The sequence below is a fragment of the Eurytemora carolleeae genome, unplaced genomic scaffold (assembly GCF_000591075.1).
Source record: "Eurytemora carolleeae unplaced genomic scaffold, Eaff_2.0 scaffold113, whole genome shotgun sequence".
Taxonomy (NCBI): Eukaryota; Metazoa; Arthropoda; class Copepoda; order Calanoida; family Temoridae; genus Eurytemora; species Eurytemora carolleeae.
Window position 1 is genome coordinate 212,179 of NW_019396138.1, and position 22,756 is coordinate 234,934.

Here is a 22,756-nt window from a genome sequence, read left to right on the forward strand (position 1 = left end):
TGCTGGGGTCAGGTTTATTCTTCTCTAATAGTCCTAACACAAATTCTAAATTTTATCTATTCACTGGTCTTTTTTAAATTTATTCATGAATTCTTATTCCAGACAAAGTTTTCGAGTTCTATCTTTGTTTATTTACGCTCTTTGTTTTCGGTATTTTATCCAGGATTACAGAGATATAGTTTTACTAGAAAGGTTTCAATCATTAATAGAATCACGTTTAATGCAAACCTTGTACTTTCAAGAGAATCAAAAAAAAATTAGACTTATTTTAAAGCTAAGTTTTATAAAACTATCATTTTATTTTCAACAATTAAGATGTTTTTTATATAACTAACAAAATTCACTGGTATCACTGTAATCTAGATTCAAAGGAAAAGAAGGTAAAATTTATGCGAGATTACTGCTGCGGCTTTCTGACCTTGTAGCTCCTTTAGTTTTGATTTTACGCCCACGTATGAGAAAACATAATTTATCTGGTAAAATATAATAAAATTACAACAGTTTTGCTCTTTTCAATAGATCTTTAAAATAGGATTTATAATTGAAAACACACGAGATTTTAATCTTACTTGCTATTTACTTTAGTTAGACGTGGTATGGAGACCGGAGTGAAATTTAAATTTCTATTTTTAGTTAATTCCGAAATGTTAAGAATTAAATGTAAAATTCGGTTTATGTGCTGAACCAAGAAAAGATCCTTTGACAAACAAGATCCAGTTAATTTACAGATTGAAATATGTAAATATTTACATTTGGTGAGATGAGATGAAATCAGAATAAGATGTCTTTGAATAAATGTAAATTTGTTTCTAGTTTTGAAATTTGAATAACCAATTCTCAGCTCCAGGGTTCTAGTTTCATTTTAATCCTGTTTCTATAGTCGAGCTCTACCTAGGTGCAAGTCTTAAGTTCACTGTTTTCATCCTACCCTAAACTGTTCCCTCTCCTACCCTACAAACTGTTCCTCTCCCACCCTACAAACTGTTCTCCTTCTACCCTACAAACTGTTCTCCTCTTACCCTAAAATTTGTTCTCATCATACCCTTTAAACTGTTCTCCTCCTACTCCACAATCTGTTCTCATAATACCCTACAAACTGTTCTCCTCCCACCCTACAAACTGTTCTCCTTCTACCCTACAAACTGTTTCCCCTCTATGAGTTGGGTTTCTAAACGACCCGAACTGATTAAACTGAATCGGAAAATCTGCAAAAACCCAAGTTTATTAGATTATTCTAATAAAAAGATTGAAAAGTGTAAATTAGCAGAACTTTACATTTCTTTCTTTTGAAAAAGAAAAATAATCTGAAGCACGACATATTTTTAAAAATGACAGCTTTTAAAGTTACGAAATAGAATTTAGAAATATTTGCTGAAGAAAGCATTCTTTAAATATTTAAACATTTGCTTTGTTAACGGGAGCGTTTATGCAATATGTATGTAGAATCTATATAAATACATAAATCTATCAATATTTAAATCCTTCTCTGGCTTATCGAGTAAAACAATTTCTTTATTTAGAACTAGTCCGTTTGTCGAACCCCTTCCTACTCCCCCCACCCCTCTGGCTTTAATATAATTCGTTGTTTAACTCTTTTTTAATACTTAGCAGCTGGCTGAGCTCCATCTATACCTAAAGCGCGCCGATTCAACTTATTACTCTCGTACTTCGTTAATCCTATATCAAGGAATGGTTTAACTCATAACTCTTCATCAATTCTTTTTATAAACAAGAAATTTCTTCTTTTTCTTACTAGGTGTTATTTTGAAATTTAGTTAACCATTCAAAGATTAGGTAATATATTTGATAAAAAGTGAGAACTTGCTGAACTGCGCAGACATAGTTCAATCACTTCTCTTGTGCATCTCTTCAATAAGAAGAGAAATGGTTGAACCAACTCTACGCAGTTCAGCCATGTCTCGCTATTTGATAAATCTGGTCCCATAAAGGTTAACTAATTTCTCATCAATGGACACTTTAATATTTGGTTATTGAGAACAAACAGTATGTTTGGTCTAATATGGTTGCTGATCCAATGGATCCTGGTTCAAGAAGCAAGAATGTTGCTGATCCAATGGATCCTGGTTCAAGAAACAAGAATGTTGCTGATCCAATGGATCCTGGTTCAAGAAACAAGAATGTTGCTGATCCAATGGATCCTGGTTCAAGAAGCAAGAATGTTGCTGATCCAATGGATCCGGATTCAAGAAGCAAGAATGTTGCTGATCCAATGGATCCAGGTTCAAGAAACAAGAATGTTGCTGATCCAATGGATCCAGGTTCAAGAAACAAGAATGTTGCTGATCCAATAGATCCTGATTCAAGAAACAAGAATGTTGCTGATCCAATGGATCCGGATTCAAGAAGCAAGAATGTTGCTGATCCAATGGATCCGATTCAAGAAGCAAGAATGCTGCTGATCCAATGGATCCGGATTCAAGAAGCAAGAATGTTGCTGATCCAATGGATCCGGATTCAAGAAGCAAGAATGTTGCTGATCCAATGGATCCAGATCTTAAGCACTTTCCATTAACTTCATAAATTGAACGCACCTATTCCTACCAGTTTCTTACATGACATATTCTTCTAAAACCTAGCCGTCTAGGTTACGTGTTTCTTAGATGCTCATTACTCATTATGCTCAGTTGTAAACATAGTCTTAACAATATTTTTCTAGGTTTCATGTTTCAATTCTTTCTTACAGGTAGAGCAGGAGGAGGGGGGGGAGGGGTATCGGCTTCTCTGGTAACCATTATATAATAATGATAGAAAAATGTTTCTCGTTAAAGATAGAAATCAATTTTTTGTGGACCTATGATTATGTTTTCCATGTTAATTCAATTAAACTCATATACGGCCTCAAGTCCCTTTTCAAATGTGGTAGGTTTAAACTTTGTGATAATATTTAAAAACAATAAACTATTTTATTTACTAAAAATAAAAGTAACATACTCTTAAAGGTTTCCGTTTATATGGCATAAATACGACCGTTATTTAGACAGAACGCATTGGATCATTCTTGCTAATTATAAGCATCTTTTAGTGATAAAGTTATAGGACTAGTTGGGTTCCTCAAATACTGGGGAGATGTGTGTATTTTTCCTGTCAACAACCCCCAATTTCTGTAAAGCATTATATAAAATATTTTCAGCTATTCGCAATCCTTCTATACCCCATTTTATTATTGTGATCCCGCATAAATTTTGCTCATTATCATGCCAAAAACTCTGACCCCCTTTTTTATGTCAACCCCCCCCCCGTTGTTTGCGCCATAATTGAAGATCTTCTAATAAGATTGATATTGTAGGGGTAGTGGGTTGTATCTAACCATCTAGTCTTCCAGATTCAAACTATAGATCTACTTTAATTAATTTCTCATTTAATCGTAACTAATCTCAAACAGATATATGTAGGTTTAACTTTGTATTATCCTGTCGGGTATTCAGAGAGACAATACAATTCTAAATAATAATGAATCCTAGAAACGGTGTCATGCATGGAGAGCCTTCCCTGCATAGAGAGCCTATACCCTAAGTGTGTGTACACCATTTCAACACAATTTTCGACATTAAAAGCAATGTTTCGACACTTTTCGATATTTATTAATGTATTTTGATTTGGGAATGCACATTAAAAATTCTCTTTGTCTTGAAGAAATAATGATTGTTTGATTTGAAAGGAAGACGACATTTGTTTTTCCCCAAAAAAATAATACATTTTAGAGTTAAATTTGCTTTTATTTATGTAAACTAAAAATTTTAATGTTTTGAAATTGCTTAATGTCTAAAATAAAATAGCTAAAAAATGTATGGGGTAGTCGGAAGGCTCTCCATACAGGAAAACGGGATAAAGAATAGAACCTAGATTCACTAATTAATATCCTACTTTTATTTGAATTATTGAATAATAGCTGAAGGGTCCGGCGTTGCCCGGGAAAAAATTAAAATTTTAATTTTTTTAAATATTCAAAAAAATATTTATAAAAAAAATATTTTCGATTTTTTAGCCTATTACACCCCCCGGCCACCCCTATGTGTCCACAAAAAAAATCATCCCTATCGGTCCAGCCGTTTGGTCGGCTATACGCAACATTTATATATATGAATGTCTTGTTTTATTATATAACAAGGTATTTCCATAACCCGCGTACTAATATGAGAAATCCTCCAAACTTGTTTCACTAATTAACAGGTGATCAGGAATTATAAAATAATTGTGTCCAATTAATTTAAAATGTCATTTTCTCACCATGTTGATTCATAGTTAGTTTAATAGAAAAAAATACAAATACACAAATTAAAGTTTAAAATGTTTTATTTTCTGCAACCAGAAGTTTTCTTATTTTCGAATCTCGTTTGAGTGCAAAAGCAATCCCAAAACAATTATAAATGGTTAAAAACATAAACTGCAAATTGTTCAAAATCAAATTTCAAAATGTTGCGCTTTTTATTTTTTTTAACTGTCGGATCCCAGAAAATACGTTTTTCAATTTCTTATTTCTTCAAAGTAATATTTTCCTTACTCATTGTGCAATTAGCTTATTATCAAAAACGCTGTTTTCAAACACGATTTACAAAAGACTATTTTAATGTCGTCACTTTATTCCAATGTTTTTGGGACACCTTGTACGTTTGGCGGAATGTAAATTACATTGCTCATGTTATAATAAAAAATCGTCATAGTTCATACCGTATCAGTTACATAAAATTCTGAATGTTATAATTGTACATTATTATTTACATGTACACGCATTTAAAAAGATGCTATCCAAAACAAATGTAGAAAAATAATTTTACCAAATAAATGTTCAGATTAAAAACTTAAATGCTATATTTATACAGAGAGAGTTATATAACTTAAGACGACTGTTTGACTCAAGTTTAGATTTTAAATAATCCAATGAACATGAAGCACAGATTTGAAATTTAGTGTTGATGATGATCCATGCCTGATTGAGTAAAAAGTAGATATTAGCTCAACATTTATTTGAACATATATTTATGCACATTTAACTTAATAGGTTGATTTCAAACTACTAGAAAAACTATAAAATTTCCTAACTGTCGTCTTTCTATTCCACAGTTTTATAGGTCTAACTGTATACTTTCTTACAGCAAAGGTTTAGTGAGCTCCCGGTTTCACTTTAAATACAGAAATATTTATATTTATATTATTTGATCGATACAAATATTTAGTTTGCTACATCATTTGTTTTCCCCTAGTTAAGTGATGATAACTAGAATGATTGATATTATAGGATCAGATCTACTAATGAATAATCTATTATACTAGTTGTATACTCTGTATTCTGAATACCTCTCTTCAAAACACTTGTTCTCCTCCCTTCTATTCTCCTAGTCCCTGCTCAGAAATCATATAGCTTTGATCAACTATTGTTTGCATTTAATTAGTACGAAGCTCTGTTTTTATTTATTCTCTGACACTATTTACAACCCCCTAACCTAACGACAACCCCCCCCCCCTTCCTCGCCTAGAAACAAATTATTGATATAAAATTTATCCTATTTTCTAAAGTTCTGTACAATACTGTCGTTTTTACTGAGTAACAACTCTGCCTTACCATTCACTTCCATCTAACCCTCTTATTAAATATCTATAACATTTTAGCCGCTCAACCTCCTTTCCAATATTCTATTTTCAATTTTTGCGTAACACTTGCCCTTCTTCTCGGTAATTCATCCCCTTCTTACTCTGGCCAGTTTTTTGTATCAACCTCATCAGAGTTAACTAAATGTATGTTTATCACCTTTTAATCATCCTCAATGGTCGTACTCAATTAAGGTTCTCAATGTAAATACTCTTTCGTACATTCTGTTTAGTATGTACTGCAGTGTATATAGTATTTATTTGTAAATAAGTGCTTCCGTTTTTGCAACAGATAATGTTGTTAAATGTTGTTAGATAATACGAGGGATACGTGTTCTCCAACCCGCTCTTCTTTGATCCAGTTTTTTTATTTGCCCTCTTTTTCAGTTAATAAAATTCAACATTACTATATATCTATATATAGAATTGGCTTGTCTGTCTATGTCCGATTCACGTCAAAACAGCTTCGATTGGACTTGCATTAATTACCTTAGGGAAATTTTATGGACGGTCATAATTGAAAAATGTTACCTGAAAAAAATGTCCACATTTATCAGTTTTAAAAGAGTATACCAAGTTTAACAGAAAAAATAATGAAAAATCGCGAGTTGAAATGCAACAGTTCATAGCTAAACTGTTGGTTTTAAAAATGGGCGCGAAGCGCTCTATAAGCCTACTACTTTACATTCCATTAGATAAAATTTCGTAAAAGCGTAGTAGCATGGATTTTGTATCTGTGAGAGAGCAGTGGGATCGATTCTATTGTCATAGCAGCAATATCCTTCCTTGTACACAGAGAATACTCACAAATATTAATATTTTACCCCTCAGTATCACGTACTAGCTCCTCCCAGTCCTAGCTTCCTTGTACACAGAGAATACTCACAAATATTAATATTTTACCTCTCTGCAGTATCACGTACTAGCTCCTTGCAGTCCTAGTTTCCTTGTACACAGAGAATACTCACAAATATTAATATAAAGTAAACATAATAAGTGAAATCGTTAATTCACTTGAAAGAATATTCTCGATCGTAAGATCGAACCGATCACAGAGATAAAAAATTATTGAAGCGATCCATCAAATTTTAAGATCGTGTCGACTTTGAAGTTTATCTCAACAACTCTCAAATATCTTTTTTTGTAGTCCTGTGTAGTCCTGTGTAGTCCTGTGTAGTCCTGTGTAGTCCTGTGTAGTCCTGTGTAGTCCTTTGTTTCTATCGTCAGTTTGAAATGAGTAATAGGCAAAATCCTGACATATTTTAGCGTGATAGCTCGTATATTTTTAGTTCTTTACAAATACAGATATTTATTCAGATAAATACTGTACTACATTGATCAGGGGTCAATGAATTTATTCTGTTGATTTAATTTGTTTGGAATTAAAATTGAAATCTTTGAGTCGTGAAGGGTTCAATATTCCTGAGTTCTGCTCCGGGTCCAAATATATACAGAGAGATATCTAGTTACTTTATAAACATACCAATATTAATAAACTTGATAAACTTGATCATAGAAGAAAAAAATCATAAAATAGAAATTATGAAACTTATCTATATGGAGTTAGTCCTTTAATTCGTGTTAATTTGGATGTCCCCTGAAATAATATTTTCACCCGGTCCATTTGTTTAGATGAACCCCTGAGTAAGGATGGGACGGAAGCATAAAACATATCCTAGTGAGGGACTTGAACCCTCTCCACTACAGTTTGATGACAGGGTGAGGTTTACCTAATTTATCTTCAAGTCTGGTAATGAAGGAAGGTCGTGGAATAAAGATATTTTAAAGGGACTGTACGTTATTTCAATCTTTAAACCTTTGGCTTATCATGAACAGTGAAGAAATCCATGTTTTTCTTGCTTAAAAATGGTATATGAACACCGGCAAACTGGAGCGTAAACTTTGTACTTTATGAACTCAATGCATATATTTCTCGAAAATTCCGAATACTCAATGTCCAAAGCGGGTTTGAAAAATTCGAATGAAAATATATTTGTATGTCTATGACTCGTAGAAAGTAAATAATGTTATTTTAAATGGAAAACAGCTTTTATACAAAGTTATCAAAATCACAAGCGTTTCTGCTGTTAGTATATAAAGATATTTCCGTCATCCTTGATCTGTCAAAGGTTTAAAGGGTACCGTTGTGAATCCTTGATCTGTCAAAGGTTTAAAGGGTACCGTTGTGAATCCTTGATCTGTCAAAGGTTTAAAGGCTACCGTTGTGAATCCTTGATCTGTCAAAGGTTTAAAGGGTACCGTTGTGAATCCTTGATCTGTTAAAGGTTTAAAGGGTACCGTTGTGAATCGAACATGTCAATCTAAAAATTAAATGCCACTTTAAATTACGTCTACAGTCCCTTAAAGCTTAATTCACCTCTGCCCACTTTAACCGACATAATAATTAATTTTAAAAACTATTAAGGGAAAATTTTATATCCTTTGAATGGGAAAATTATAAAAAGTTTTTTTTCTGTAAAATTATAATGATTAGTAAAAGCATTTTTAGAGAAATAAATTTTTAAAGATGAACTTTGGTAATTTCTAGAATTGATAGATTGAGGCCAGTATTTTTGTTTGTTTAATTGATAATGTTTAGTATGATCCTGATTCTGATCATGGAGAGTCTTTTTATTTTGCTCAGCAGGGACCTCTGGTTAAACGCAGATCTTGTACAGGTACTGCAGGCAAATATTATGTACAGATACTGCAGGAAAATATTATGTACAGGTACTGCAGGAAAATATTATGTACAGGTACTGCAGGAAAATATTATGTACAGGTACTGCAGAGAAATATTATGTACACTGTAGTGTACAGGTACTGCAGGGAAATATTATGTACAGGTACTGCAGGGAAAAATTATGTACAGGTACTGCAGGAAAATATTATGTACAGGTACTGTAAGGAAAATATTATATACAGGTACTGGAGGGAAATATTATGTACACTGTAGTGTACAGGTACTGCAGGGAAAATATTATGTACAGGTACTGCCGGAAAATATTATGTACATGTACGACAGGAAAATATTATGTACAATTACTACAGGGAAATATTATGTACAGGTACTGCAGGGAAATATTATGTACAGGTACTGCGGGGAATTATAATGTAAATGTTCTGCAAGGAAATATTTTGTACAGGTACTGCAGTGAAATATTAGTACAGGTACTGCAGGGAAATATTAGTACAGGTACTGCAGGGAAATATTATGTACAGTTACTGCAGGGAAATATTATGTACAGGTACTGCAGGGAAATATTATGTACGGGTACTGCAGGGAAAAATTATGTACAGGTACTGCAGGGAAATATTATGTACAGGTACTGCAGGGAAATATTATGTACAGGTACTGGGAAATATTATGTGCTGGTACATCAGGAAATGAAAGTGCTTCAGGTACTGCAGGGAACGATCGTACATAGCATGAATAAGAATATTTATAAATTATAGAGATCTTAAGATGATCGTTGTATCTAGAACAAGAAAAAATATATTATTGACAGTTGACGAGTTTCTTTTACAGTCAAGAACATGAAAACTTTAAAGCTTGATCTTCTCCCCTGGGTTATCCTAGTGTACATACCACACAATCTACTAACTTTTCCTATTCTGTAAATACCCCGGAGCAGGGTTTGGTAAAAGTTTCCAAGTTTAGAACCAGCTTTTCAATCCGTGTTCTCCGGTTGGGTCGATTAACTGTTAAGTTTATATTTCTGAACAGGATATGAGAAAACATGATAAGGTTTTATTTCAACTTAAAAACGTTTATCTGTTATAAACATTTTCTGCTTTTCACGCTCAAAAATTGTATGATTTAGATGTTCTCTGTTTTCTGATCTTTCTGGCATTCATCGGAGGTTGGGTGTTTGTAGCGTACCTAGGCTGGAGGGATGGAAATATATCTAGGGTTGTTTATCCTACAGATTCACAGGTAGGACATACGATTTAAACAGGATACTGGCGCTGCAGATAGAATTGCTCGAAATAGGACCATTGGAAACTCAGTTGCTAGACAATTAATCTTAGTTATTTTTGTATATATTTTGTACGCAATTAAAATAGGGGCATCCAAAGTAAAAACAGCTGAACTGTATGAGGATCGTTAAATACACGAAAATAATGTTTGTTTGGCCTTTACTAGATATTTCTTCAAATTGCGCTTATAGCAATCATATCGTATTTTTTAACAAAAAAATAAATGTGTTTAAAGAGAAAATATTTAAAAACCTTCAAAAATGACATGCTAACAAATATAATCACACTTTTTCTTTGTGATAAGAATAGAAATAAACTTTAAATTGTTTGGAACTCAGTGTTAATATATTGCATTTGAAGAATGCAAACACATAGTTTGGGGTAATCTTCTAACATCTGAGGAATAGAAAGAAAAGATTAATGCCACACTATGTCAATAAACTATCAAAGGAACATTTAACAGAATAGGAACAGAAAGCGTTTAACAGGTTGCATTTATTGGAGGTGATGGGGGAAGGAATGATGGGAATAAAATAGGGAAAGGTTTAGGAATGGATAATACGGAGATAAGAGAGTAAAAGTGAAGGGGTTGAGGGATGAGATGAAAGTTAAAGGAAAGAATAAGGTAAGGTTCGCTCTCACAATTCTTTTTCTCTTAGTTAATTGTGGAAGATAAAGGCTTCAATGGAGAAGTTCATGGGAGAGATTAAGAACGTGGGAAGAGCTTGGGGTGGAGAACGTGAAAGAGATAAGAAAAGAAGGAGGTGAAGAGAAGAAGGAACAATAACAATGAGATGGAGACAGAGAAGGACAACGGATTGATAAAGAAAGATCGGAGAAGAAGAATGAGGATAGAGAAGGACAAGGGATTGATAAAGGAATATCTGTGAAGCAGAATGAGGATGGAGAAGGACAAGGGATTGATAAAGAAAGATCGGAGAAGAAGAATGAGGATGGAGAAGGACAAGGGATTGATAAAGGAAGATCGGAGAAGAAGAATGTGGATGGAGAAGGACACCTTTAGAGTGAAAAAGGAGAAAAGACGGAAGAAGAAACAGTAGGAGGAAACAGACAAAAGTAGGAACAGGACTAGGAGAAGTAGATGGTCAGGGGGGACGAGAGGTGAAAAAGAACAAAATTTGAAAAAATGACAAGGGAATATAGTAGGAAATTTGAAAATACATTGCTAAGATAAATTTGAAACAATTTAGTGTAAAGTGTAAACTGAGTAGAAGCTGTTCTTTATCTATATTTACACTCCCTCCAGCTTCTCCAGTCTCCAGTCCCCATCAATATTCAATATTAGGGATTCAGTTCATAACATTATGTCAAAATGAAGATTACCGGGTTTTGTTGGAAAAATATTTGCTCAAAATTAAAATTTATATCGAGTAAATCTTTATGAAGTACATCTGTATCAATTACATCTTTATCGGGTACATCGAGTACACTTGTATAAAGTATATCTGTATCGTGTACATTTTTACTGAGTACATTGAGAGTTTATCTGCATCTAGTACATCTGTATAAAGCACATCTGCATCGATTACGTCTGTATCGAGTACTTCTGTATCTAGTACATCTGTATCGTGAACATCTGTATCGACTACATATGATGTATCGAGTACATATGTATCGTGAACATCTGTATCGACTACATATGATGTATCGAGTACATATGTATCGTGAACATCTGTATCGGCTACATATGATGTATCGAGTACATCTGTGTACAATAAAATACATTTTTGTAATTTCATAAAGACTGATAAGTTTGCTTTATTTAATTGAATGTACACCGTTTAGTGTTATTATTTACAAGAAGGATTCCTGATTTTTCATTTTATTTTTCCTATAAGGAGACCCGGCTACCAAGGTTTACAGGGTTCTGTTTATCAATCTAAACTGTAAATAACATGTTTGTTCGGTTTATTTTCATTTACTAATAAAGTCATTAGCGGATCAAAGCTGGGAGATTAATGAGGGGTTTAAGTATGGATTGTTGAGTTTGAAAATATTTAAAATATTCCGCATTTTCATTTTAAATATTAAACCTGTTGTTTAATCAATACGAGTTTGCTTTATATTACAGAATACTTGTATTCAATTTTCATGGTCAAACTAAAGAAAAACTTTGTCCTTTTTATAAAATAATAGGCTTTCCGCCTATCTTCTATTTCAATTGTGAACATTTTCTCTTTAAATACCTTGTAAAAATAAAAAAAAAAGTTCGCGGATTTATAAATTTTTTGTTGTAAATTTTCAAAATTTTATGAATATCGAATTTTTGAAATTTTGGCCCGATCGGTTCAGTCATTTTGATGTTTATTGGACACAAACAGACAGACAACCAAAGTATTTATATAGAAGATATATCCTTCAACATCGTTTTGTCATTATCTTATTATTCTTGTCGTAATTCGAATCTACTATTTTCTTCTATTATCTTCTTATTTCTTTTCCCGAAAAACATGTTTGTGGTAAATCAAATATAATATGACAGGATAAGCGCATCCAGGACAAACGGTTGCTCGGAACAAATACCAAAAAAGGAATTTTGTCATTATCTCAAATTTGGGTTGAGGAATTAGGACAACATCAACCGTATTTCATTGTGGGACTTTATTCGGATTCCATATCAATGATTTATATAAATTTTCCTCCTTCAAGAACCTAATATTCCTCCTTCAAGAAACTAAAATTCCTCCTTCAAGAACCTATTATTCTTCCTTCAACAACCGAATATTCCTCCTTCAAGAACCGAATATTCCTCACTACAATTTATAATATTCTGATGGTTTTTATAACCAAACGTGGGTTTAAAAAATTATGTTCATGTTCTTTTTTGAGAAAATGTTAGATTTTCCGTTATTACTTTAAAATATTCGGTTTAAAATGTAGAACAAATATTGGAAACAAATAAAAAAAAAGTTTCAAAGATTAAACAATTAGCAATAAAATTGAACTGGTATGTCCAGGATGGAAGAAAATATGATTTTATTTTTATTTTAGGGAAACATCTGCGGTCAAGGATCTATGAGGAATCGTCCTTTTCTCCTTCTCTTCGATCTGACTCAGTGCTTGAACCCTGCTGTTCTTATTTCCGGTTGCTTGACACCACATGTAAGTTCTTCCTTTGTAAAATTACCTAAATTTAAACTCCAAATCTGCCAAATAATGATAATGCATAAGACTAAATGATGCTGTTGAATTTTAGCTCTAAAGTATATTATTTTTAATAGTTTATTTACCGAGTTTAAGGAGTTCTTTAGATATAACTTAATTAATTTCATCAATCTGACTAATATCTTTCGCCACAGAGAATATGATGAATATACCTAATATAAAAAGAATAGAATGGATATCCCTGGTGTAAGAATAGAATGGATATCCCTGGTATAAGGATAGAATGGATATCCCTGGTGTAAAGATATAATGGATATCCCATGTGGTTGGATAGAATGGATAACCCTGACGTAGGATGGATATCCCTGGTGAAAGGATAGGATGGATATCTCTTGTGTATAGATAGAATTTGGATATAACTGATATAAGGATAGGATAGATATCCCTGGTGTAAGGATAGCATAAGTATCACTGGTGTAAGGATAGCATAAGTATCCCTGGTGTAAGGATAGAATAGATATCCCTGGTGTAAGGATAGCATAAGTATCCCTGGTGTAAGGATAGGATTGATATCCCGGGTGTATGTATAGGATGAATATACCTGGCGTTAGGATAGGATTAATATCCCTGGTGTAAGGATAGGATGGATATACCTGGTGTAAGGATATAATGAATATCTTTGGTGCAAGGATAGGATTGATACCCTAATGCAAGGATAGGATGGATACCCCTGGTGCAAGGATAGGATAGATTCCCCTGGTGCAAGGATATGATGAATATCCCTAGTATAAAGATAGGATGGATATCCCTAGTGTAAAAATAGGATGGATATCCCTGTTGTAAAATAGGATGGATATCCCTGTTGTAAAATAGGATGGGTACCGATGGTGTTTGGTTAGTATGGATATCTCTATAGTAAAGATAGGATGAATATCCCTTGTATACGACTGGTTGGAGATATGTAGAATGACTAACCTATGCTCTGGTTTAAGGTTTGTGTGCCTCAATGTCCTGATCTGACTTTCTTCCCGTACGGAGAGAACCTACTGAGGAAGGATGATGACAGGATAAAAAAGATCATGGCTCCGTACTGCAATGTTAACTCTGTACAGGTGGGAACCATTTTTTATTAGATATCGCAGAAAATACACATTGAAAATAGTAATTATAAAATGTAAATTCCTTTGGAAGCAAATCTTATCTTCCTACGGCTAAAGTTATAGATATTGTAGAATTGGATTAAAAAATCAAGTTAACTGAACATGGCGTTCATATATTAGTTTAATGTACAAATATACTAGCTTGATAACTCAGCTTTGCCTGGATACTAACCTTTCTGTATTTAAGTTATTCCACACAATTGAAAATGTTTTAACCAAGATAAGAACGTTCCCGTGGTTCTACCGAATTCCCCAGCCAATATTTGAGGCAAAATGTTTCAGGGGTTCATGAGATTTTATCGAACACACAAACAAACAAGAGACAGTCAATCAATCAGAGATAACTTTATAAATAGAAACTCTTTTTTTAACGGTTAATATATTTCTTCATTTTCTGTGTACATAGATTAGATAATTAGGTATACATGAAATTGTATTTTGAAAAAATATATTTTTATGATTTAATTTTTTCGAAAATTTTTAGGAGTTGGAGGAACAAACAGTTTCTGAACTTATTGAGAAGAAAATTTGTCCTCCTTGGTAATTATGTCTTTATCATTAAACACTTTTAAATTTATAAAAATAACTACGGGTGTCCCAAAAAACATGGGAATTCAATGACGAATTCGATATCGTCTTTGTTATGAAAAATTTAAAGAATTTGAGTCGCGGCTCAAATATGGTTGGTTTCACTTAAAATTTTATTCAATGTTTCAAGAATTAAGCCGGCGCTCAATTGAAACCGGTTTTTGACAGATTTGAGACGCGGCTCAAATTCATTAAATTCCGACTCTGTTTGAATTATCCACTCTTCTGATCATAAAGAATAGCCTGTCCTAAGTAATAATTATAATTAGCTCTAACTGTATTTTAAAGATTTGAAAAGTCAATGAATGATGTTTAAATCTCTAGAACCACCTGTAAGTCATAGATGCATGCACATACACATATAATTCACTCTAATCATCCAAAGTTAGATAATAGTAAACTAGAACAACTGTTTGTTTAATTCTGGGAACAACTTCTGAAGATTTTAATCTTTTACTTCAAACTTTGTTGTTTATGGCGACTATCTTCTTTTCAGAGTTGTTAAAGATAAAATTTGGGTTCACTAACAGTAAAATCCCTATATCTTTACTACCTGATGGTGCCAAGCTTTTTGTATTTTAAACTATGGATTCTGTTAGATCAAATAGTCTTAGGTTTGAATTATTAAAGGTTTACACCATCAGGTTACAAAGATATTGGGATTAGAAAATTTGAGTTTGAGTTTCTTTATTAATTTTATCTTCGAATTTGTAAGTAAGAGTGCCATAAGCGATTCCTAACGGAGACCTGAGTCAATGTAGGATGATTGAAACCCTGGGGATCTTACACCTTTGGGCCTTTTTCATTCTTCTTTGGTTTGGAAATCCACGAGTTAATTGGACATTTACACCATTGATTATTCCACCAATGACACTTTTTAATGAATGACAGCGACGTATACAAGAACTCCCCTCCCTGTATATACGCCTCTGATGAATGACAGGGACGTATACAAGAACTCCCCTCCCTGTATACGCCTCTGATGGGTGGTAATTAGTTTGTTAACAGGATTTTCAATCTCTACTGAACAACGAGGATTTGCAACTAGATTTATGATTTCGGTCTCTTGATTTTTCCTGTCGGTCGTTTTAAGCTCTACATTTACAGGGAATAAGCATTGTACCACGGGCAGCCGTAGTACATTTGAATCACCGAGCTGGGTCAACCTTTCCGGTCCAGATTGTACTGTACCTAGCTCTATGGACAGGACTAGCCGGTGCAACAAGGTTGACGCGGTCAGACTTTATGCTTCATATAGGTTGAATTTGCTTTTACTAAAGTGGTACATGAATTTAAACTGACGTTACGCGCGCTGTACATTGTACAATGTATATTGCACAATATTGATTTACATGAATATTTAACAATTTACATTTACAGGTTCTTGAAGAGCTCTAGTGTCTTTGGACGCTGCTTTCCTGCTACCATTACCAACAATACTAGTACTCCAGAAGATAAGGTTTATTTTCATTAATTATATATTCATCTTAATATTCATTTTATCATAATATTCATTTTAACCAGCATATTCATTTTTTCATCATATATATCTCACATATCCACATTATATATTTGGTATGTCTGTTTGTATTAAAAACGTCAAACGGTTGGGTCCAATTTTTCAATAATTGTATAAAAAAGAGCAAATGTAAGGAACTGGGTAGCCTAAATAATGACATTTTTCTTTCAAAATTCCCTTTATTCAGTCGTGTTTAAATGTTATGATATTTACTGCTTGATATATTATACGATATATAACGGGTGCAGTATTGATTGAATAATCAGGGAATTCCTATTTATAAAACATTACGGTTTAGTGCTAATAATATTGATATTTCAGTACAGAGGGAAACCCGTTTCTTTCGTAATATAGTTTGTTCGATCCAACGAGGGGAGGAAGGCACGCCTCACTCGTATGTTATCCTCTCCGCATGCAAATGACTCATAAACATAGAATCCGTGTTTGTGAGTCATTTGCGGAAACGAAAAGATATGGGTGCGGCGTGCCTTCCCCCCCTCATCCAAACTTTAACTGTGCATTAGACGTTACTTTACTTGGATCAAATTAGTCAGACCTTTTTTATATAAAAAAAAATCAGCTCTCTTAAGATAATGATGAACATTGAACACCCTGCAAGTTAAATAAGTTTTTATTGAGATACGAATAAAAATCATTTATTGTTTACTCTGCATAACACCTAGTCTTTTTATAACATAAAGCACAGTGCATTAATACAGTAAGAACACCTAGTCTTTTTATAACATAAAGCATTGTGCATTAATACAGTAAGAACACCTAGTCTTTTTATAACATAAAGCACTGTGCATTAATACAGTAAGAACACCTAGTCTTTTTATAACATAAAGCATGTGCATTAATACAGTATACCTAGTCTTTTTATAACATAAAGCATGTGCATTAATACAGTAAGACCACCTAGTCTTTTTATAACATAAAGCACTGTGCAATAATACAGTAAGAACACCTAGTCTTTTTATAACATAAAGCACTGTGCATTAATACAGTAAGACCAAAGTAAGATTTCAGTAGTAGTTCAACTAGGCATACCTTCTTCACTTTATTGTTAAAACCCAGTGTTCAAAACCGGGTTTTTATGAACCGTTGATTCTAAAGTTTTCGACCCTGACCTCTTCCTTCTATTTAGTTCCCTGCTCCCAACTATATATTAAAAAATTAAACTATTTAGTTTAAAATGATAGATATTAGATATCTGGGTAATCACCCTTAAATCAATTAAATCCGATCTTGACTCAGCGAGTCGACCTAATTCAGTTTATCATGACAAAATATCTATGGTAATCATATTCTTAAAGATAATAAATATTTTTTTTTTATTTAAAAATCAAAAGTTTAAGAAATTTTTTCAAAAACAAATTTTTTAAAGTTAAAATATTAAAGATATTTCTTAATATTTAAGGAATTTCAAATTGAAGGCTAGAAATATTTGATAAAGAAAAGAATGATATCTAAACTTCAGAATGGAGAATAAAAGAATATTTAAATCTGATAAAATTCAATATCTACCTTTCTTTTTCAAGGAGTTGTTCGGCAGTTTTTTTGTAAATTTTTATTCTTTTGTTCCACAAATATAGTTTACAATATCCAGTGTTAAGTATGAAAGTGTTTAGTATCATAGTATCCATTGTCTTAGTACCTAGTGTAGTGTCTAGTATCCAGTGTCTAGTATCCAGTGTCTAGAATCCACTGTCTAGAATCCAGTGTCTGGTATCCAGTGTTTAGTATCCACTGTCTAGAATCCAGTGACTGGTATCCAGTGTCTAGTATCCACTGTCTAGAATCCAGTGTCTGGTATCTAGTGTCTAGCATCCAGTGTCTAGTATCCAATGTCTAGAATCCAGTGTCTGGTATCCAGTGTCTAGTATCCAGTGTCTAGTATCCTGTGTCTAGTACCCTGTGTCTAGAATCCATTGGCTTAGTTTCCACTGTCCAGTAGCCGAGGTTTTAGCAAACAGGGTCTAGCATCCAGTGTTTATTATCCAGTTTCTTTAATCCAGTGTCTCGCATCCAGGGTCTAGTATCCAGTGTCTGGTATCCAGTGTCTAGTATCCAGTGTCTGGTATCCAGTGTCTAGTATCCAGAGTCTGGTAACCAGTGACTAGTATCCAGTGTCTGGTATCCAGTGACTAGTATCCAGGGTATATTTTCCAGTGTGTATCCAGTGTCTAGTATCCAGTGTCTAGTATCCAGTGTCTGGTATCCAGTGTCTGGTATCCAGTGACTAGTATCCAGTGTCTGGTATCCAGTGACTAGTATCCAGGGTATATTTTCCAGTGTCTAGTATCCAGTGTCTGGTATCCAGTGTCTAGTATCCAGTGTCTAATATCCAGTGTCTGGTATCCCGTGTCTAGTATCCAGTGTCTAGTATCCAGTGTCTCAGTGTCTAGTATCCAGTGTCTAGTATCCAGTGTCTAGTATCCAGTTCCAGTGTCTAGTATCCAGTGTCTAGTATCCAGTGTCTAGTATCCAGTGTCTAATATCCAGTGTCCAGTGCAGAGTTGGGCATCGTAAACGTTCGTTTTTTTAGACTTTCAGGAGACTTCACAAAAATCTGAGATAGGAATTGAGTCTTTGTCACAAACTCTGATTTTCTGATCTCTATATCTTTCTAACCCAATGTCACAGATATTTTAAACTGTAAATTCTGCGAGATAAAAAAACTAAGTTTGATATATAAAAGGTTTACACCACCAGGTGGCAAAGATATAGGGATGCAAAGACTCAATTCCTTTTACTATATTTTAAAATTCTATTCACTAAAAGTTTGCTTAAGATTAAAAAATGCAAAATCTTGACTCTGACTGAAGATAGAAGCCTTAATGATTTATCGAATCGTTCGTGAGCGAACAGATTGGCAAAAATCCTAAAATATCTAAAAATATATAATAATGATGCCGAACTCTAGTCTAGTGTACAGCAGGGAGTAAGGAATAGAAGGGAGATATAACTGACGCGGTTCGCCCGACTATATAATTATACATGTTTTGCAGACGGGTACTTCATTTGTATATGAAATATTCAGAATAGGTTAAAATGTACACCAGACAAATATTTCTTATTTAAATGAAGTACCCGTCTGCAAAGCATGTATAATCATATGGTAGGGCGAACCGCGTCAGTTATATCTCCCTTCTATTCCTTACTCCCTGCGATACAGTCGTCTGATTTAATTACATATATTTTAATTATTTAGGTCATAGTTCCAGCATCTAAGAGTCCAACTAATGAAACTGTGAACTCGGTAAATATGATATTTTTATACGATCCTCAGGGAAGTGATGGTGGTGGTGGTATTATTTATTTACAAAATTATTAAAGTTAGGTTCAGAAAAGTTGGTAAGATATAAAATATTGATTATTAAAAGTTTAAATTATTTTCTCTAAATCCTTTGTGTTTTCTCGGGATAATACAGGTCTTACTTTGTAATTTAGTTTATGAGGAGAGAAGAGAAGATTTGATCCAGGTCTTATCTTAGACATCTGGTCACAACCCCTTCCTTCTCCTCTTAGATTAAACCCAGCCAACCCTCTTCAATCCTCTTGTACTCTCAACCTTCATTTATCAGCTGATAAATAGAATCTAAAACTATTAAAGAAAATTAGTTCTCCAAGAAGAAGATTTATTGTTTACAAAAATTTCTAAGCGACAAGAAAAAATAAAACTAAAAGCAAGTTTTTTCAGAATGGAATTTCTGAAAAATTTTCGCTCTAAATTAACAAATTTATTGTCATTTTTTTAAAACTTTTTTTTTTAAACAAACTTTTATTTGTTAAACAACAACAAAGACATCTGTGAGGTTTGGACATTAGCTCCGATGAATTCTTATGTTAAATGTTCTCTTTACTCAACACCTTTACAAAAAGATGTAATGAATGTTTACTGTAAAACAATAGAATAATTTCTAAGAAAAAATATCAAGGGCAGAGTTACCATTTTTATTTCTAAAACTCAATTTTCTGTTTAGAATACCCTGGACAAGGCGGTGTTAAGATTGACAGCATACCTCAATATCAGAGAAGTTGGAGAGAGGGTGTTCTCCGACCTTGCTGAAACCTGGTGGATGATTGGGTTATCCATGATTGGAGCTTGTATTCTCTCCTTCATCTGGATAGTTCTTATGAGGTTTCTAGCAGGTCAATTTATGGTTTTATTAGATAGGATAGTTCTTATGAGGTTTCTAGCAGGTCAATCCATGGTTTTGTTAGATAGGATAGTTCTTATGAGGTTTCTAGCAGGTCAATCCATGGTTTTATTAGATAGGATAGTTCTTATGAGGTTTCTAGCAGGTTAGATAGGATAGTTCTTATGAGGTTTCTAGCAGGTAAATACATGGTTTAAATAGAAAGGATAGTTCTTGTGAGGTTCCTAGCAGGTCAATTCATGGTTTTGTTAGATAGGATAGTTATTATGAGGTTTCTAGCAGGTCAATTCATGATTCTGTTAGATAGGATAGTTCTTATGAGGTTTCTAGCAGGTCAATTCATGGTTTTATTAGATAGGATAGTTCTTATGAGGTTCCTAGCAAGTCAATTCATGGTTTAAAAAGATAGGATAGTTCTTATAAGGTTCCTAGCAAGTCAATTCATTGTTTTATCAGATAGGATAGTTCTTATGAGGTTTCTAGAAGTTCTAGAAGGTCAATTCATGGTTTTGTTGGATAGGATAGTTCTTGTGAGGTTTAGAGCAGGTCAATCCATGGTTTTATTAGATAGGATAGTTCTTATGAGGTTTCTAGCAGGTCAATCCATGTTTTAATAGAAAGTATAGTTCTTATAAGGTTCCTAGCAGGTCAATTCATGGTTTTGTTAGATAGGATAGTTCTTATGAGGTTTCTAGCAGGTCAATCCATGGTTTTATTAGATAGGATAGTTCTTATGAGGTTTCTAGCAGGTCAATCCATGGTTTTATTAGATAGGATAGTTCTTATGAGGTTTCTAGCAGGTCAATCCATGGTTTTATTAGATGGGATTGTTCTTATGAGGTTTCTAGCAGGTCAAACCATGGTTTTATTAGATAGGATAGTTCTTATGAGGTTTATAGCAGGTCAATCCATGGTTTTATTAGATAGGATGGTTCTTATGAGGTTTCTAGCAGGTCAATCCATGTTTTAATAGAAAGGATAGTTCTTATAAGGTTCCTAGCAAGTCAATTCATGGTTTAAAAAATAGGATAGTTCTCATGATGTTTCTAGCAGGTCAATCCATTGTTTAAATAGATAGGATAGTTCTTATAAGGTTCCTAGCAAGTCAATTCATGGTTTAAATAGATAGGATAGTTCTTATGAGGTTTCTAGCTGGTCAATCCATGGTTATGTTAGATAGGGTAGTTCTTATGAGGTTTCTAGCAGGTCAATCCATGGTTATGTTAGATAGGGTAGTTCTTATGAGGGTCCTAGCAAGTCAATTCATGATTTAGTTAGATAGGATAGTTCTTGTGAGGTTTCTAGCAGGTCAGTCCATGGTTTAAATAGATAGGATAGTTCTTATTAGGTTTCTAGCAGGTCAATCCATGGTTTAAATATATAGGATAGTTCTTATGAGGTTTCTAGCAGGTCAATTCATGGTTTTATTAGATAGGATAGTTCTTATAAGGTTCCTAGCAGGTCAATTCATGGTTTTGTTAGATAGGATAGTTCTTATGAGGTTTCATAGCAGGTCAATTCATGGTTTTATTAGATAGGATAGTTCTTATGAGGTTTCTAGCAGGTCAGTCCATGGTTTAAATAGATAGGATAGTTCTTATTAGGTTTCTAGCAGGTCAATCCATGGTTTTGTTAGATAGGATAGTTCTTATGAGGTTTCTAACAGTTAAATTCATAATATAGTTAGATATGATAGTCCTTATGAAGTCACTAGCAGGTCAATCCTTAGTTAATTAGAAAGCCGGGTTCCTATAAGGTTCTAGCAGGATCTATGGTTTAGTTAGAAAGGATCGTTCTTATATAGGTTCTTATCTGTTCAATCAATAGTAAATCTCAAAGACTTTGCTAATTCAAGATAGCCGCATCAGAAAATCTACGTAAATTTGACGCATTTTCTGGGGTAATGAAATATAGTAACAAAGGTCGTCTTCTCCAGAAATGCTGACGTTTCATAATGTCGTCTTTTGTAATTGTAAGGAATTAAATAGTTATTTAAAAACAAACAAGGAAACAACTTTAGTTTTTCTATCTTGAAATATTTAATTGGTCCATAGTCCATAAAAGTGACTTACAGTGGAAAGACAATGAACATAATTTACAGATTTCATCACTTTTTAAGTTGAAATAACGACGATATCTTCTTCATTGTTACCCAGATAAATGTTTAAATGGTACCGTTGGATAGGACCTGTAATGGGTTGGTAACTTGAAATTACATCTATCAGTCCTTTAGAACATTTACTTTTGGTTTGAAGTATATCAAGTGTTAATAAGAAGAAATTAATGTCACGTATCTTGTATGCATGTAACCTTGTACTTTTCAACAGTAATCAATTATTTCATTACTTTTTCATTCAAGATTGAATTCTCTCTCTACCTGATTTAAATGAATTATTGAAAAATATAACTTCATAATATTTATTTAACAATGGAATAGTTTTTACAAAATCGGGATATTTCTCTGTAAGGAATTCCTATGATCCAATTAAAGAGCCGTCGTCCAAACTTTTTTCTTTTTTGGATCTGCTGGCATTGTAAACGCAGACTCTCCTATTCTTGGTTGGCTTGGCAGTTGGGTACCATAAATACTTTGCTTGGCAGTGGCACCGACG

General features: G+C 33.4%; 1 protein-coding gene across 2 annotated transcripts in view; it reads left to right on the top strand.

The window, feature by feature from the left end:
• The window catches only part of LOC111696099 (choline transporter-like protein 4), a 48,346-nt gene that overhangs the window by 11,631 nt on the left and 13,959 nt on the right, over positions 1–22,756 (top strand). For both annotated transcript variants that reach the window (XM_023465637.1, XM_023465635.1), the window contains exons 2-10: positions 7,240–7,326; positions 8,207–8,285; positions 9,432–9,544; positions 12,601–12,711; positions 13,707–13,826; positions 14,359–14,414; positions 15,843–15,921; positions 19,196–19,243; positions 19,968–20,136. In XM_023465637.1, the coding sequence (XP_023321405.1) occupies positions 7,258–7,326; positions 8,207–8,285; positions 9,432–9,544; positions 12,601–12,711; positions 13,707–13,826; positions 14,359–14,414; positions 15,843–15,921; positions 19,196–19,243; positions 19,968–20,136 (844 nt within the window). In that variant the 5' untranslated portion in view covers positions 7,240–7,257. The remainder of the gene's footprint in view (positions 1–7,239; positions 7,327–8,206; positions 8,286–9,431; positions 9,545–12,600; positions 12,712–13,706; positions 13,827–14,358; positions 14,415–15,842; positions 15,922–19,195; positions 19,244–19,967; positions 20,137–22,756) is intronic.